The 16,020-nt window shown below is 49.6% G+C and overlaps 1 protein-coding gene across 5 annotated transcripts in view; it reads left to right on the top strand.

Annotated features, from left to right (window-relative positions):
- The window catches only part of NDST2 (N-deacetylase and N-sulfotransferase 2), a 230,452-nt gene that overhangs the window by 201,338 nt on the left and 13,094 nt on the right, over positions 1-16,020 (top strand). For all 5 annotated transcript variants that reach the window (XM_077822088.1, XM_077822087.1, XM_077822086.1 and 2 more), the window contains 5 exons: positions 7,503-7,590; positions 7,902-8,056; positions 9,599-9,784; positions 10,438-10,566; positions 15,696-15,878. In XM_077822088.1, coding sequence (XP_077678214.1) covers positions 7,503-7,590; positions 7,902-8,056; positions 9,599-9,784; positions 10,438-10,566; positions 15,696-15,878 — 741 coding nt within the window. The remainder of the gene's footprint in view (positions 1-7,502; positions 7,591-7,901; positions 8,057-9,598; positions 9,785-10,437; positions 10,567-15,695; positions 15,879-16,020) is intronic.

Genomic DNA, 16,020 nt, shown 5'->3' with positions numbered 1-16,020 from the left:
TTTCTCATCTTTAGTATAGTGATGGAGTCCATGGGGGTCCCAAAATGCAGTGCTCCATCTTGATCTGAGCAGCCTCTGTTGAGAGCATCACATGCAGAGAGGCCTGTAGTCCTCTCTCAGCCCCGAAGGCTGGCACCTGGGGCACCAACCAATAAAACTGCTGCAGTCTAGTGTTTAACCCTCCTGTGACCTTTCAGAACAGCACTTGGGAGAGTGGGGAGCTCTCTCCTCTCCTCAGGTTACTCACCTACTCTTCTCAGCTCGTGCACCCCCAGTTCTGCAGATAACCTGTTGTGTAGGGAGTAAGGAGTGTCCAGCAACACGGGAATAAGGGTTGGGGGAGATGCACAGAGCAGCTCCCAGAGCTCAGGCCAGGCGCTCTCCCCTTGGCCTCACTGCTGGGGAGGAGTCTGAGGGGGGCCATTTTGGGGGTTTGTTGATCGTGGCCCTTCATGACTGAGTGATGATGACATAACTGAGGAAGGAGTCAGAAAAGGACAGGACAGGGAGAGAGTGGGGTGGAATCTGGACAGGAATCTATTTAGGTGTGGCATTTCCTGTGTTTCTGCAATTGCCCTTGTACTGTATGTGCTTTTACCTAACGCAGAGAACCAGGGACTTTAAATGAAGTGATCAGGCTGTCCTGCTGAGCTACTATATCTCATCTAAAAGAAAAGGAAGACTTGTGGCACCTTAGAGACTAACAAATTTATTTGAGCATAAGCTTTCGTGAGCTACAGCTCACTTCATCAATTATCAATATCTCATCTATTATTTAAGAACTGCCCTATAATACTTAAACATCTATCTAATCCTCCTCAAAGTTACTCTGCCATCCATTGAAACTGTAATTGATGGAATTTAGACTAAAAGTCTCAGCCCCATCCTCTGACTCCTTCAAAGTGTTACTGGTTCGTACTATGTGCAGAAAAGTGGTCTTGTTCAGTGTTACATGGCTTGCTGTCATATGTGTGGTTACTCCCACCTAATTTTTCTTCTGGTAAAATTGTCTCTCACAAGGGAACTGACTGTCTTTTGTGTTGTTTCTGTGTCGGCAGGGAGTTCAATATGAGTTGCTACTTTGTGTGCTGACCTTTTTTTTTAATTGTTTTTTTATATGGGAAATAGCAATAATTCCTGAAGATCTTGTGAATGTGAAAGAAAAACTGAAATGTTTTTTTGGAGTGTAAAATAAGAGGAAATGAGGGTGGAAGGGAGATAAAGAGGGAAACACAAAGGGGGAGAGAGAGAAGGCACAAGCCTCGGACCAGTGAAACAAGGGGCAGGTATTGTAAGTAAATCATTAATTGTTTTGCTAAGTGGTTGCTGACAGTATGTGCCAAACAATTATTTCTGTATTTGTACACAACTCACCCTGGGGCTGCACTTATACCTTGCCCCAGGCACTGTGAATTCCAGTTGCAGCTCTGTGTTTTGGGACATTCAGGTGTCATGAAAGCCTAGCTCAAAGGACACTGGTCTACATTATCCCAGCCAGGACACCCCTCCCCAAACTGGGAAAGGTGGGGACCCCATTCCTAGCTGTGCAGAGCACTGACCCTGGGAGGGAAGCAGGAGACAATTGGCCTAAGCCCTGGAAACAGGACACAAGTCTGCTCTAGTGATTTAAAAAACCAACCCAGACCAGATAATTCTAAAAGATGTTTCATTTTGGGTTTAACTGTGAAATGGAGGAATAATCTGAGATCAGTAAATGGAGAATCTCAGGCAAAGCAGATAAAGCCCAGATTTATCCATTTAAAAGAGGCTCTGTGATTGCAGCACCAGGAAAATTTTTATTTGTTTAAAGCAAGAACTAACTTCATGGATTTATTAATGGCCTTGTGCTGTGGGGAGGGGAGGAGATCCTAACAGTGACAAAACAGCTGGTGTTTCTTTGGGCTTTTAACATGAACTCTGGATTTCAGGGACATTACTGCACCACTACGGCTCTTTATTTTAAAGTTTAGATTAGATGACAGCAGATAGGGAGGGCAGATTGGGAAGCGAACGTTGCTTCAGGTCCCAGAGATGACTGCTGTCTCAGCCAGGCTGTTTCAGTTCACAGATCTACATTCAAGGAACTCCGTAGATCCCCAGGGAGGATGAAAACCCTCCATGTTTCTTGGCCAAATGTGTGCCAGTTATAGGTGACTTGGGCAGGGGGAATGTTTTCTTTTTTTAAAAAAATTCCTGCTTGTTATTAGCCCTTGACTACTTGTTCTTGCTGAAAAATTGGCATGGGAGCGTTCTCAGCCTTCAGTTAAATCCAGGAGTGGACCTTTCACAGGGTGAACTTTTCTCCCAAGTGTTTGTCAGGAATTGGAGTTACATAGTTAACAACAAAAAAGTTTTCCCAGAGTTCAGAGAATCCCTTCCCCTCTCACTTGTTCAGTTTTCAATCTCTTGAGAATCCATAATCCTGCTAGTTCTCCCATCTGCCACAGAATCTGCCAGCCAAACTGAAAGTCAGGACGAGATATTTCTAATATAACAGAACCCTGTTTTTCTGTCTAACCTCCCCAATCCTTTCAGGCCCTCCTTATGCATCACAAATAAGCACCGCTTATTTGTGATGCATAAAAAAACCAAAACCAAACCCACAAAAAACCAAAACCAAACCCACAAGTCTAATGTTTGCTCCTTCGCAGATCACCTCTAAAAGAACACAAGTTGTCTAGTCATTTGGTGAGCAGTCTTGTTTGGTGAGTCTGGTAGCTTAGCAGCTGGTGTAGGCCAATGATTGCACGTCACTGGTGAAGGTAGATAGAAGAAAGGAATTCAGATGACTGTCTGACAGTGGCTGGGGCATCCTGGTACTTACCCCTTTGAATCCTACAGTCTGTCCTTGCCTAAACAGAGAATATTTAGCAGTTCTCCTCCTGGTGCTAGCGTTGGTGGGAGCACTAAAAATGCTTGGATCTGTCTGCACCAGTGCTTCCACTGTTGCTAGCACTGTTTGAGCTACACCACGGCTGGAGCAACAGTGGGAAAACTGCAGAAAATTCCCAAAGCAGATGCAGTCCAGTTGCCGTGGGTGCAGTTTCGAAGCAGGGGAGTCTGTCCTGTGTGCGAGTATGCAGGATTGTCACCAGCTCAGAGCCAAGCTGGGCACTCTGCTTTCCTCCCGTCTGCTTTTCTCTGTGTTGTCTCCTCTCTTGTTTCTTCCGCACATTCTTTCCCCCTCAGCCTTGTTGTTTCTTTCTTCTTCTCCCCCGAGCCCCCGTTCCTTACCTGTCTCCTTTCCACTTTCTTTTCTCTCTTCGTGTGTGTGTGTGTATGTGTGTGAGTGAGAGAGAGGTTTTGTGCTGAATAGTGAAAAGCTCTCTTCAGTGAAAACAAGAAGTCCAGTGGCATCTTAAAGACTAACATTTATTTGGGCATAAGCTTTCGTGGATAAAAAACCCACTTCTTCAGATGCATGGAGTGAAAATTACAGATGTAGGCATTATATACTGACACATGAAGAGAAGGGAGTTACCTCACAAGTGAAACATTTTACATCTAAAAAAGGTCCAGTCATATAAAGGACTGTTCAGCCATATAACACTGTGATGTCTAGGACCATAATGCCATGTTAGAAAAGGATTGGCGGCTTAAATAGCCACATTGAACAAAATGCAGTCAGGGCTAATTTGTTTCTTCTCCCCCCTCCCCCCCCCGATGTCCTAACCCCGATAGAAATAGCTGTGTCTGTGCACCAGCAACATCAGGAGTTTGTAGTGATTGTTGGTGCATTCTTCTGCAGAGCCAGCAGTGGGAGCATGCAGACTTTGTTTTAAAATGGTCACACCAAGATGGGGGCTTTTCTTTTAATTTCTTTCCAATGTGTGTTTTTAAATAAATATTTAGGATCCTAGGATAATTTTTAAAGCCCCCCAGTTGTGAGGGTAATTAATTGAAGGCCCAAGTGATAGAATGTAGACATCATCTTTATTGTGCACACAAATCTGGGTGGTGGAATTTAGGTATCCATTGCTTGTGCCTGCAGTTTTGTTCTCTCAGCTGATTACAGGCTGGATTGAGACATCTGCAAAATCAGGCCTTAGAATCCGGAGGACATTCTCCATCAGATTATAGCAATTGTAAGGCAGGTTGGATCTGGGCTGGCCTGGCGAGTTAATGGTAGTGAGCTGCATTTGAATCCCAGTCTCTTGTTTCCTGGAGCCAGCAGTGCTTGTTAGCCAACAGTGGCCCTTTTGGCTAGCTAAGAGCAGGATTATTACATTCCAGTAGGAGCCTTCAAATGGTGGTAAGTAGAGGATATCAAATAGAGATATTCAGAGCGCTCCAAGGGATTCAAAGCAAAAATAAGACTAGGTCTGAGTTTGCTGGAATCCGGAGGGAGGTTTTCTGGCCTGTGGTCAGGCTGCTGAAAAGAAGAGCCGGGACCACAGGTAAGCTCCCCCTTTTCCACCAGCTGAGGAAGCTGGCAGTTTCTTGGGGTAGAGGGCGACTAACAGACTACGTTCAGTGTCATATGAGCAGAGTGTGGGGCTAAGGACCTGCCTGCAGTTGTCTGGTTACTTCATGTGCTAGTAAATATAACACTGTGCCCTTCTCTGGCACCTTGCCTCCAAACATCTCAGAGCACTTTACACATGGTAATGAACTACACCTCACAGCACCCTAAGAGGTGAGTATAGGGAGGGAAAATAAACTGAGCAACTGGCAGGGATGGGACTAGAGCCCAGGTCTCCTGCCTGCCAGTCCTCACACTCCCTCCCTTCCATAATAAAGACACACACCCCCCTTTACTGATGAGGGATCACTCATCTGTTTGTATCAGTTCATCAGGAGAAGGTTGGAGGAATTTCCAGTGCAGGCCCTGGTTGGTTCCTATTTCTCTTATCCAGCCCAGCAGGGGGTTGTGTGAGTGGGATTGAACCTGTGTGGTACTGTTTTCTGAGTGAGCTCTTATGAAGGACCAGTAGTCAGTAGAAGGTCTAGCACATCATAAAGAACAGACCTTCCTGGAAAGCAGCATGATAATACTCTACGTAGTCTGAGTTCCTGGGCTCGTTTTGTTCAATATCTTCATAAATGATCTGGAGGATGGTGTGGATTGCACCCTCAGCAAGTTTGCAGATGACACTAAACTGGGTGGAGAGGTAGATATGCTGGAGGGTAGGGATAGGATACAGAGGAACCTAGACAAATTAGAGGATTGGGCCAAAAGAAATCTGATGAAGTTCAACAAGGACAAGTGCAGAATCCTGTACTTAGGACGGAAGAATCCCATGCACCACTACAGACTAGGGACCGAATGGCTCGGCAGCAGTTCTGCAGAAAAGGACCTAGGGGTTACAGTGGACGAGAAGCTGGATATGAGTCAACAATGTGCCCTTGTTGCCAAGAAGGCCAATGGCATTTTGGGATGTATACGTTGGCATTGCCAGCAGATCGAGAGACGTGATCGTTCCCCTCTATTCGATATTGTTGAGGCCTCATCTGGAGTACTGTGTCCAGTTTTGGGCCCCACACTACAAGAAGGATGTGGAAAAATTGGAAAACGTCCAGCAGAGGGTAACAAAAATGATTAAGGGACTGGAACACATGACTTATGAGGAGAGGCTGAGGGAACTGGGATTGTTTAGTCTGCGGAAGAGAAGAATGAGGGGGGATTTGATAGCGGCTTTCAACTACCTGAAAGGGGGTTCCAAAGAGGATGGATCTTGACTGTTCTCAGTGGTAGCGGATGACAGAACGAGGAGTAATGGTCTCAAGTTGCAGTGGGGGAGGTTTAGGTTGGATATTAGGAGAAACTTTTTCACTAGGAGGATGGTGAAACACTGGAATGCGTTACCTAGGGAGGTGGTGGAATCTTCTCCGTTAGATATTTTTAAGGTCAGGCTTGACAAAGCCCTGGCTGGGATGATTTAGTTGGGTATGGGTCCTGCTTTGAGCAGGGGGTTGGACTAGATGACCTCCTGAGGTCCCTTCCAACCCTGATATTCTATGATTCTGGGCTCCCTTTGCCCCACCTCTTTCCCAGGGTGCCTCTCTCTGAGCAGTAGATTTTGCAGTCCACTCTGAAGCAGAGTTATGTAGGATTTATTAGCTGACAGAAGTGTTGTTATGGTAACCCAAGCCAGGCTTTAAACATCCCTCTGTAGAGGAATGTTAAGCTCCTTAGCCTCCTCTCTTCTCTCTCACCTTCCCAGCAAAGGGAGTAGCTGGAGACCTCTTTCACTCCCACAGAGAAAGGAGGATGGCTCTGGAGATGGTAATAAAGGTGGAGCTTTTCATGGCTAGGTTATGGGGGCAGATGCAGCCGAGTAGCATGGGAACTGCCTCTCCTTATGCATTTGGTTGGTCTGATCGAAAGCTGTTGCTCTGAACCATGTATAATGAGTGCCCTATGTGAAATGAGTTGGGGATCTCAGTGGTGAAGCAGGTAATCCTGGTGAAGCAGGTGTCCAAACCACAGAAACAGAGCAGGTATGGAGATTCACCCTTGCATTGCCATTGCCCATGCTGCCCTGTCCTGTGAAGCCTTTGGTTGCAGAACTGCCAGGCTGAATCTTTCCAAAGCACTAGATGAACTTAGGGCTTGTCTACACTACAGGTTATGTCGCTCAAGGCTGTGAATCAGCCACCCACGAGTGACGTGAGTTACACCAACCTCAGCGTCGGTGTGATCAGTGCTATGTCTCCTGCTGACACGCTCGCAGAGGTGGTTTTGTATTATGCTGAGAGGAGAGCTCTCTCCCATTGGCACAGAGCAGCTTCACCGGATGCGGTCCAGCTGCACCGTTCTAGCACTTCTAGTGTAAACTAGCCCTTACCATAGGTTCCAGAAGATGTCATAGACCATATTTCCCCTAACGCATTGGTTCCCTTGGGGGATTAGGAATGGGATAGTCCCATGAGCACAGTGGGGATTGGAGCCTAGCCTTGAATGTTGGTCTTACCCATCATCCCAGGCTCATTACACATTTGTTGCCATTGACATCTGAGTGAGGAGGGGGAGCTGAAGTTTCTGGCCTTTCATTCTGGAGGAGAGAGGCTAGTAGCCCCTTGACCAGAAAGGGTTTGAGTGGCTAGGTTAGTGCAGGTTCTTGGACAACTTCAAGCGCATCGTTGGCACTCCAGAAATAATCAATATGGTGACAATGATCAGCACCCTGCCCTGTATCACCAGCCGGCACTAAGAGTCCATTTCATTCCTCCTCTTAGCTCTCATGGTCCTGCTTCATGCTTCACTCCAGGGCAATGATTTTCAACCTATTTACCATTGTGAGCCGCACATACAGCTCTCTATGTGTTATGTGGGCTGCATCCACACAATATATACAATACCCGTATGGCCCTGAGAATGTCACGTGGGCCACAGCTGTGTGCTGATTGGGCTGCGGGTTCAGAACCACTGCTCCAGGGAGTATGGTGCCTTGCCACAATGGAGGACAACAGGGTTCCGTGCTAGTGTACCTCCTTCCAGAACTGAACTGGAATTGAGCAATTGAATGTGAATCTTTCTTTCTCCCGTTCCATTTGAACAGGCTCTCCTGAACACTCAGAACAAGCTGAGAACATTAGTCCCCAATTTCACTTTCAACTTGGGCTTCTCTGGGAAATTCTACCACACAGGTAAGCTCCTTCCACCCACCTAGCATTCCCCTGAGTCTGTGTCCTCTGGTTGCAGTGTCCCATAGTGTAGCACAGCTGCCCTACAGCGTATGTGATTCTAAAGCGCTGTCTGTCCAATCGAATATTTCCTTCAGCTCTTGTGAGCTGAGCACCAGCAGGATGATGGTATTGGAAGCACCCTGAGTATGGCAGGTGTGTGTAAAACTAATGCAGGATGTCTCTGGGTGCTGCCAGTGTTGAATTACACTGAGATTAGCCACTGCCTCAGGTCACTGACCACCCTCCTGCTGTGGACCTTCTGCTCCCTGCAGGTACAGATGAGGAAGATGAAGGCGATGACATGCTACTTAAACACAGGAAGGAGTTCTGGTGGTTCCCGCACATGTGGAGTCACATGCAGCCTCATCTCTTCCACAACGTCACCGTGTTGGCTGAGCAGATGAAGCTCAACAAGCAGTTTGCGCTGGTAAGAGGTGATGTCAGTGGTCCATAGGCTCCTTCGCTTTGCTTCAAAATCCCAAAGCATCCACACCGGAATGGGTGCTTGGCTCCTGCTGAGCCTAGGCACTAATGTGGTAATCCTGCTGGATTGGAAAGCTGAGTGTGAATCCCTGGCCTGGTGCTTGGTCCCTACTGCCTCAAAGTGTGACACCCAGCATTAGTGCCCAGGGGAACGTGTGTCCTGGTACTTGTGCACCAATGTGTGGCTCCTACTACATTGCAAAGCATGGCTCCTAGGGTGTGGGCATGGGGCATTGTGGCTGTTGAGTCATTCTGGTGCTACTTCTAGTATCCAATTCAAAGTATGGTACAAACTCAGACTGTAAAGAAGCATTCCCTGCTCTGTCCCTGTTGCTTCATTGAGGTTTTTCAGGGAGCCAGGTGTGCGTTGCCCTCAGCTGATCAGTACCATAGGATGCTCAACGTAGGAACACTGGCCTCCCAGAGAATCACTTCAATTTAAAGAAAGTTCCATGTTGTCATGTGGAGGGAGAGGACCGTCTGGAAAGTCCTGGGCTGCTGGGGCCATATATGCTTAATACTGACGGCACAGGGGTGAAACATCTGCAGATTCCTTTGAAAACAAGCCTCTCTTCAGCCCATGCTATGGGTTTATCAGTTATAAGCCAAGCCTCACTGGAGTAAGAGTCTGTTGTTTCATGCCCCACTCACTGGACCTCTTGACCCTGGGTAACATGGGTGCTCCTAACCTCAGAGCACAGCTACCACAATGCTATAACGACAGTTTACCTCTTGTCTTCCCTGCTTAAATATCTGATTTTATTTTCTTTCAGACACAGGCCCAGAAATGTGACAGTCCGTTGCAAAGAGATACAAAACTCAGAAAGCAATTAAACACACTTAATATAGAATACCCTAGCCAATGAGCATGACAGGCTGTGACTCTGTCAGAGAGCCCCAGGTGTATTGTAAACCACCAGGGCAAAGCTGTCCTAATTTCTGTTGTTACCAGAACCATTCTAGGAAGTTCTAGCCACAAAATTCAAATATTTCCTATTGATTTGATGTAATACCTGGATCCAAGTCCCCGATCCACTCTGCACAGCCCCCTTGCTCCCTGCTGTCGCTAGCATTACTCTCTCAAAGACTGAGCCAAGCTGCCGTCTTCCCTTCCCTCCACACTTGGCAGGCATGGTTTTGCTTTTCTGCTCTGGTGACGCTCCTCTGGACAGAGTTAGGAGCAGGATTTGCCTCTTCAGCAGCACTGATCAGTTTGGCCATTGTAACCGGTGGGGCTGACGTCAGGCCGGTGAATTAGTCCAGTTTGTCACAGCCCAAGTGACCCGTGGCTGTTGAGCAGCTGCTGCGGTGCTGAACGCCCTGGTTGATGTATAAACACCTTTGCTACATGTGTCGATAGATTCTGGCAGCACTCAGAGCTTCCCATTTCACACAGCGTCCCCAGAGAGTCTGCTCGTGCTGTTGTGGTTCTCATTAAAGACAATGGGGAGTTAAATACTGAATGAAAGCTGTGTTCTGCTTCCAGGAACATGGGATCCCCACGGACTTGGGCTATGCTGTGGCTCCCCATCATTCTGGAGTTTATCCCATCCACACACAGCTCTATGAGGCCTGGAAATCCATCTGGGGCATCCAGGTGACCAGCACTGAGGAGTATCCCCACCTGCGGCCTGCCCGGTACCGGCGAGGGTTTATCCATAACGGCATCATGGTGAGTGTTACCAGCTGGGAGAGTGGAGCCTGTTGGGTTATTTCTGGGAGGAGCTATGGTGGCAGTCAGCTGATGGGGGGGGGCCTTCTAGGTGACCAGTGTTGAGAAGCTCCACCTGGTTCCTCGAGTGCTGAACCTTCCCAAAACCATCCGTCAAAGCTGAGAAAGAGCCGGTTGGTGTGCATCTGTGATTGGAGTCAGTGCAGTGCAGAGGCTACGGTACGTGAGGTTTTAGAATAAAAACTCCCAAACGCAAGCAAGTACACGTCTACAAAGCTATGCATCCAGGCCCATGAAAACACCATCTCTGCACGAGCAGACTTCTCCTTTTCAGACTCCAGGGCTCTTTCTGAGGAGGCATGTCTGCAGCACCTGTCCTGACCTGTGTGTTAGATGTATGGGTCAGCCCCTGTGGGAATGTGGTAAATAGAACCATGCACGCTAGCATGAAGCTGAGATCCCACTAACCCCCTGTGCCGTTACTCAGAGCAGGATGAGCATGTGAATGAGGGGAAAGTCTGAATCCTGTAAACCTGTGACGCTTGGGGTCCCTTGCTCGTGGCGTCCTCTCCATGTCATTCTGTAGGGTGCTGCCTCGACACACCCATGCACTCAGCCTCCTCTGTAACGTTCCCTCTCTCTGGCTTCACTAGGTGCTGCCTCGACAGACGTGTGGGCTTTTTACTCACACCATCTTCTACAACGAGTATCCTGGGGGCTCCAAGGAGTTGGACAAAAGCATTCGGGGCGGTGAACTCTTCCTCACAGTGCTTCTGAACCCAGTAAGCTTGCCGGGCCCATTCTCAGTGTCCATGGAGAGTGCGAGGGTGGAAGCCCTCATAGAATATCAGGGTTGGAAGGGACCTCAGGAGGTCATCTAGTCCAACCCCCTGCTCAAAGCAGGACCAATCCCCAACTACATCATCCCAGCCAGGGCTTTGTCAAGCCTGACCTTAAAAATATCTAAGGAAGGAGATTCCACCACCTCCCTAGGTAACGCATTCCAGTGTTTCACCATCCTCCTAGTGAAAAAGTTTTTCCTAATATCCAACCTAAACCTCGCCCACTGCAACTTGAGACCATTTCTCCTTGATCTGTCATCAGCTACCACTGAGAACAATCTAGATCCATCCTCTTTGGAACCCCCTTTCAGGTAGTTGAAATCAGCTATCAGATCCCCCCTCATTCTTCTCTTCCGCAGACTACACAAGGTTTGCCTAGAATGGTTAGCCATTAGGGTGGGAGAGCGAGAGCTGGGGGAAGGGCGGGCAGCTGCTTATCTGGACAGTAAAGGCTAAAGCAGCCCTTGCTACTTAAGGGAATTCTTGGCAAACCCTGTTGTCCTCTGTCAGTTCGTATCAGAGTTTAGGGTCAGCCAGAGCAAACCTCCCCAAGCACAGGATTGGAAGAAGGGGCTGGCATGCTGAGCCCAGTCAGACGCTGGAGCTCCTCTTACCCGTGCTGCAGTCTTCCCCCAGCGAATTGTTGAGCCAAAAGTCCTTGGCTCCCTTTATTGCTTGTGCATCTGACTGCAGTTGGCTTGTCTCCAGGCGCTGTGACAAATCCTCCTGGGGTTTCATTGCTAGGGTGTGTCCCCTTCCCCCTCCCCACCCCCAATCCATTTCCTTGAAACTTGGATACACGTGAAACAGTTTGTTATATGTTTTTCCTGTGATGCAGCTGTCCTGCCTGAGGCATTTTCAGGAGATCCAGGTCTGACACAGCTCTTTCCTGCCCCCTCAATCACGCCTGGCTCCAGCAAACTCCGGAGTAATGCACTGCCTTTGCACCTTCCAGTCTCTTCCCAGCTTTCTGCTGTGGATGCTGGCTGGGGGCTTTCCCACCTCTATCCTTTTAAATCCAGAGAAAATAAACGGGGAGACAGTGGGCTCAGATGGTCAGGTTCAGAAAATTGAGAGGGAGGCAGTTGGAAGGGGCCTTGCATTTCGTAGTCCATCCCTCTGCCTGTCACTCCCTCGCTAAACTTCCCAAACCTTCTCTTTCCTTACAGATACCTAGTGAGTATGTCGAAGCAAGATATTCCCCTTTCTCATAGGTCTCGGGTCCAAAGATCTTCCCTAATTTCCTTTGTTAAACTTAAACCAGTTTACTCCTCCTGTCCCCTAGAAATGTCCTGTCTTGGTGTGGTTATTATTACCCAGTCAGAGTTACTGTTTTCCACCCCTATAACGAGCATCACAGCTTAAGGGGAACCACCATTATTACTCTCATCTTCTCTCACAAGTTCATCATTCTCTGGTCCCTTGGATCATTTCAGCTCATCTTCCCTACTCTTTTCTGTCTGTTCCAGTGTCTGAATTTGGCCACTGGGCCAAAGGCCTTGCTGAAATCCAGAGATCACAATCCACCGGGCTCCCCCTCTCTATTCAAGAGGGCAGTTTTGTTATGTAAAAAGTGGTGACCAGATGACTGTGTCCTAATGTGCAAATCACCAACCCACGCTGGCTGTTCCCCTTCTTCAGTCACCTGCAAACAGACTCCCGGGCTGTGGTGTCCAGTCAGTGGTGCAAGTAGAAATCATTTCTTGCTGGTATTGCACTTATGGGAGGGACACAAGGGGGAGCACGTGACCCTCTCATGTGACCCTCCACATGACACCACCCCCAGCCCAGGGCCCCCTCGTTCTCTCCCTGTCCTCGCCAATACCCCCCTTTGTATATACATCAACATGCTTAACTACTCACTTTCCCCACAGATATGTAGTATTTGATCTGTTTATATGGAATATGAGAGTTGGGTGAGGAGCCATTTCAGCATATGTATGACTTATTAAAAGACAAATTTTAAGTGGAACTGTATCATCGGCAATGCTCTGGACAAGCTCAGTTCTGTGGCTCCCTGCCTGCCCAGAGGCTGTGACTTGTGTCTGTCATAATATCTGGTGCTTTCAGTGTGGTGTAAGGTGAACTCCACCCCACCCCTCCAAGAGCCCCACTGCAGTACAGCCAGGCCTTGGCTGCCCACTTCAGGCACTGCCTTGGCATCTCTCAAGGGCTGTGGTGTCCTCTAGCAGATAAAACTGTCCCCAGAGCACCATGCACCTTGGCTTTGGCTCCCTACTGTGACTCTCTAGCCTCCTCTGAGCTCCTTCAGTCTTTTCCTGTATTTGCACCTTTCCTTCTGCTGGGTATTTCTCCCTCATTTCCCTTCATCCCTGCAAGCAGCGGAGGGCTGTGCTGTCAACACATCTTCACTGCTCCTGTTTGCAGCGGGAGCCCAGAGCTAGCAAAGTGCGACCCCACTGATAGAGACATCCCAGTGTTTGGAGAAAGCCACCAGCCCCACATCACTATCAGTGATCCGTAGCAGACTGGGGCACAGCCTCTTTGCACTCCTTTGTGGTGCTTCCAGCCCACTGGAGTGTGGCCCACATGCAGGAGTCCTGGGTGTATGGTTCACTCTGCAGTGTCAACAGATGATGTTTGATTTTCTGACTAGCGAGCAAGCCTTGATCTCAGGCATGAGAATAGACGCCTACAGGCTGCCACATGCCCTGGCTGTATTTCCTAGCAGCAGAGGGGGGTGTTTCTGAGCACTTCTCACAGGCCCTTTTGTTCACACTACATGCCATACAGGCCATTGCTGTACCCACAGCTGTTGCTTTATATTCCTAAAGTTTCCCTCATCATCTGTTCTCTGAACTCCAGGCTTCTCTGTCTACAGCTCCTTGTCAGTGCTGAGCAGGGGAGATCATGCCATGCTGCACATGGGGCCTTACTGCCAAGCTAGTCATGGGTCAGTTGAGGGGCAGGGTTTGGTCATAGATTACATCAGTAGGCTCGCTCAGGGCTGTGTTGGCAGGACCAGCCAGGGCAGGGCAGATCACCAGGGCTGATCTGTTGGGGTATGCATGTTATACTGTTACGAGACAGCCAGACTCAGTAGGAAGAGGAGGGCAGTGGCCCTGCAAGTCCTGGTTGGCTTGGCTGGTTGCGATTCCTCTTGCTTGGGACCATTTATGGGCAATGATGTTACCAGAACTGGTCATGGCAGGCCTGGAGATTTGACTGCCCCCGTTGTATGCCACGTTTGTCACCCTGGCAGCGTCCCGAGCAAGCCGGTGTTGGGACTGAATCCTCTCCTCCCCCAATGCAGGAGGGCTGTGTCAGTGGTGAGAAAGGGGTTGTTGTGCAATGATCCCTGTCTATCAGGTGGCTCCCCAAGCAGTTGGAGGAAATGGATGCTTTCTCCTGATGCATGGACAGCTACTCCTGAGCCCGATCCTCTCACCTTGCCAGGTGGACCTGCTCCCCCATCCTCACAGTGATTCGCCTCCAGCTTTCCACCAGTGGGTGCCCACATGATTGCCCAGGCCCCTCTTGTACCCTGCGGTGCTAAACCACCTGCTTCCTTCCCAGTGTTCTCAGTGAGGTGCCCCCTGCTGTGCTGCTGACCTTTTAGCCTTGCAGCATTTCTGTGCCCAGTTGTGCACTGGAGCGTCACAGGGACCGAGCCGTCAAAGCCGTGGACAAACGAATGCAATTATGAGAGTAGGTTGTTCAGCAAGGCAGGGTGAATGCAAGACCTCGTGCTCGCTGCAGGCCTGAGTGCGTCTTCAGAGCCCCGTAACCTGGTGGGCAGAAGGTGCCCTCCTGGGGGTTTAGGGAGGATATGCACATGTTCCTGAGCTTCGGGAGGGTCTCATGCCCAACAGTTGGCAAGAAGTTCCGCAGGGGGATGCCCACACCCCCTGGGAGGACCTTTTGATGGAGGATGTTGATTTAGTTGGTGATGGTCCTGCTTTGAGCAGGGGGTTGGACTAGATGACCTCCTGAGGTCTCTTCCAACCCTGATAGTCTGGGATTCTATGATGTCTGTTCCCTGGCAAGAGGACAGGCAGGGATGGCCACACCCCAAGGCTCAGGTCTTGGTGTATTTTTAGTGTTTTAAAGAGTGAAGCCAAGATTGTTCCTCACGCTGCTGGTGAGTCAAAGCTGGCTTCCCACAGACTCGGGATCTGGGAGACTCCTGTGAGATCATCCAGTCTGCCCTGGATTGCTTCTGCCAGGGCATTGCCTGGCAGTCAAAGCCAGCCCCAGCACTCCCCTTCCGAGGTCTCCGTGTCCCCTGTTCAAGCTGGCACATGCCGCAGCCAGTGCAGTGAGTGCCCTGCTCTCACGACTTGTGACCCCCTCTAGCAATGGGAAGAGGAGGAGGAACTGAATTCCAGTTCTGAGCACACAGGAGATTCTGCTTCCAATTCCCTCCTGGACAGGGGCTTTCCAAGCTGTTGACTGCTTGAAAAGGGTCACTGTGGACAAATCACTGCTTTGGCCTCAGCCCGGCTTCCAAAACTATCCTGTGGTCACCTGGAATGTGGAGCCGTGGCTTGTTCAGGGTGGGAATGTGTTTGCCTTGTGAGTGTCTGGGTCTGGGGCTCCTAGGAGAGGTGAGTTGCTGTCCCTGGGAATGCACAGCGCACTTGCCGGGAGAGCTAGGATCCAGGGTGGGTCCTGTCTCCACCAGTCAGTGTTTTGTAAGGGCTGAGCGGGCTCCCTGTTCCAGCTGTCTGCAGCACTAGTAACTGCGCTGGGGCTCTGGCGGAGAACGCATTCTGATTCACACATGGTCTGCACTTGGGATTTTCACGGACTAGCCCAATTGGGGCTATTTGGAGAATCACCCACTTCCCTCTCCCCGGGGCACCCATTGCCTGGAGCAGAGGTGTGGATTGCAGAGCAGTAACCCCGGGGGCATCATATAGTCTCTTACCTTTGCCCCATAGCCTAGGAGGGATGCACATTCACCAGCTCAGACAGCCAGAGCAGGCCTCGGAAGTCAGCAGCTTCTAAGTCTGGTGGTGGGATGCAGTAGGGTGGCAGAGAGCAGGCTGGGATGACGCAGGGCTGTTACCTGACTTGTAAATGCTTCTTGTGTTCCCTGTTTGCAGATCAGCATCTTCATGACGCACCTGTCTAATTATGGGAACGACCGGCTGGGGCTGTACACTTTTGAGAGCTTGGTCAAGTTTGTGCAATGCTGGACCAACCTTCGCCTGCAGACTCTGCCTCCTGTCCAGCTGGCAAAAAAGTACTTTGAAATCTTTCCCCAGGAGAAGAACCCACTGTGGCAGGTGAGCAGGCTGTTCTGATTTCCCTTGGCCATTCAGGACTCCTCCCCGTGGCCTCTTGCAGGAGGCTGCTCTCTCTTTGGAAGGTACATGGAGAGGGAAGGGTTGCCACTCCTACCACTCCAGTACCCAGAGGGGTGAGTCG

Source organism: Eretmochelys imbricata, chromosome 7 (assembly GCF_965152235.1).
Source record: "Eretmochelys imbricata isolate rEreImb1 chromosome 7, rEreImb1.hap1, whole genome shotgun sequence".
Taxonomy (NCBI): domain Eukaryota; kingdom Metazoa; phylum Chordata; order Testudines; family Cheloniidae; genus Eretmochelys; species Eretmochelys imbricata.
Note: the sequence above shows the minus strand (reverse complement) of the source record. Positions and strands in the feature narration are given on the sequence as shown.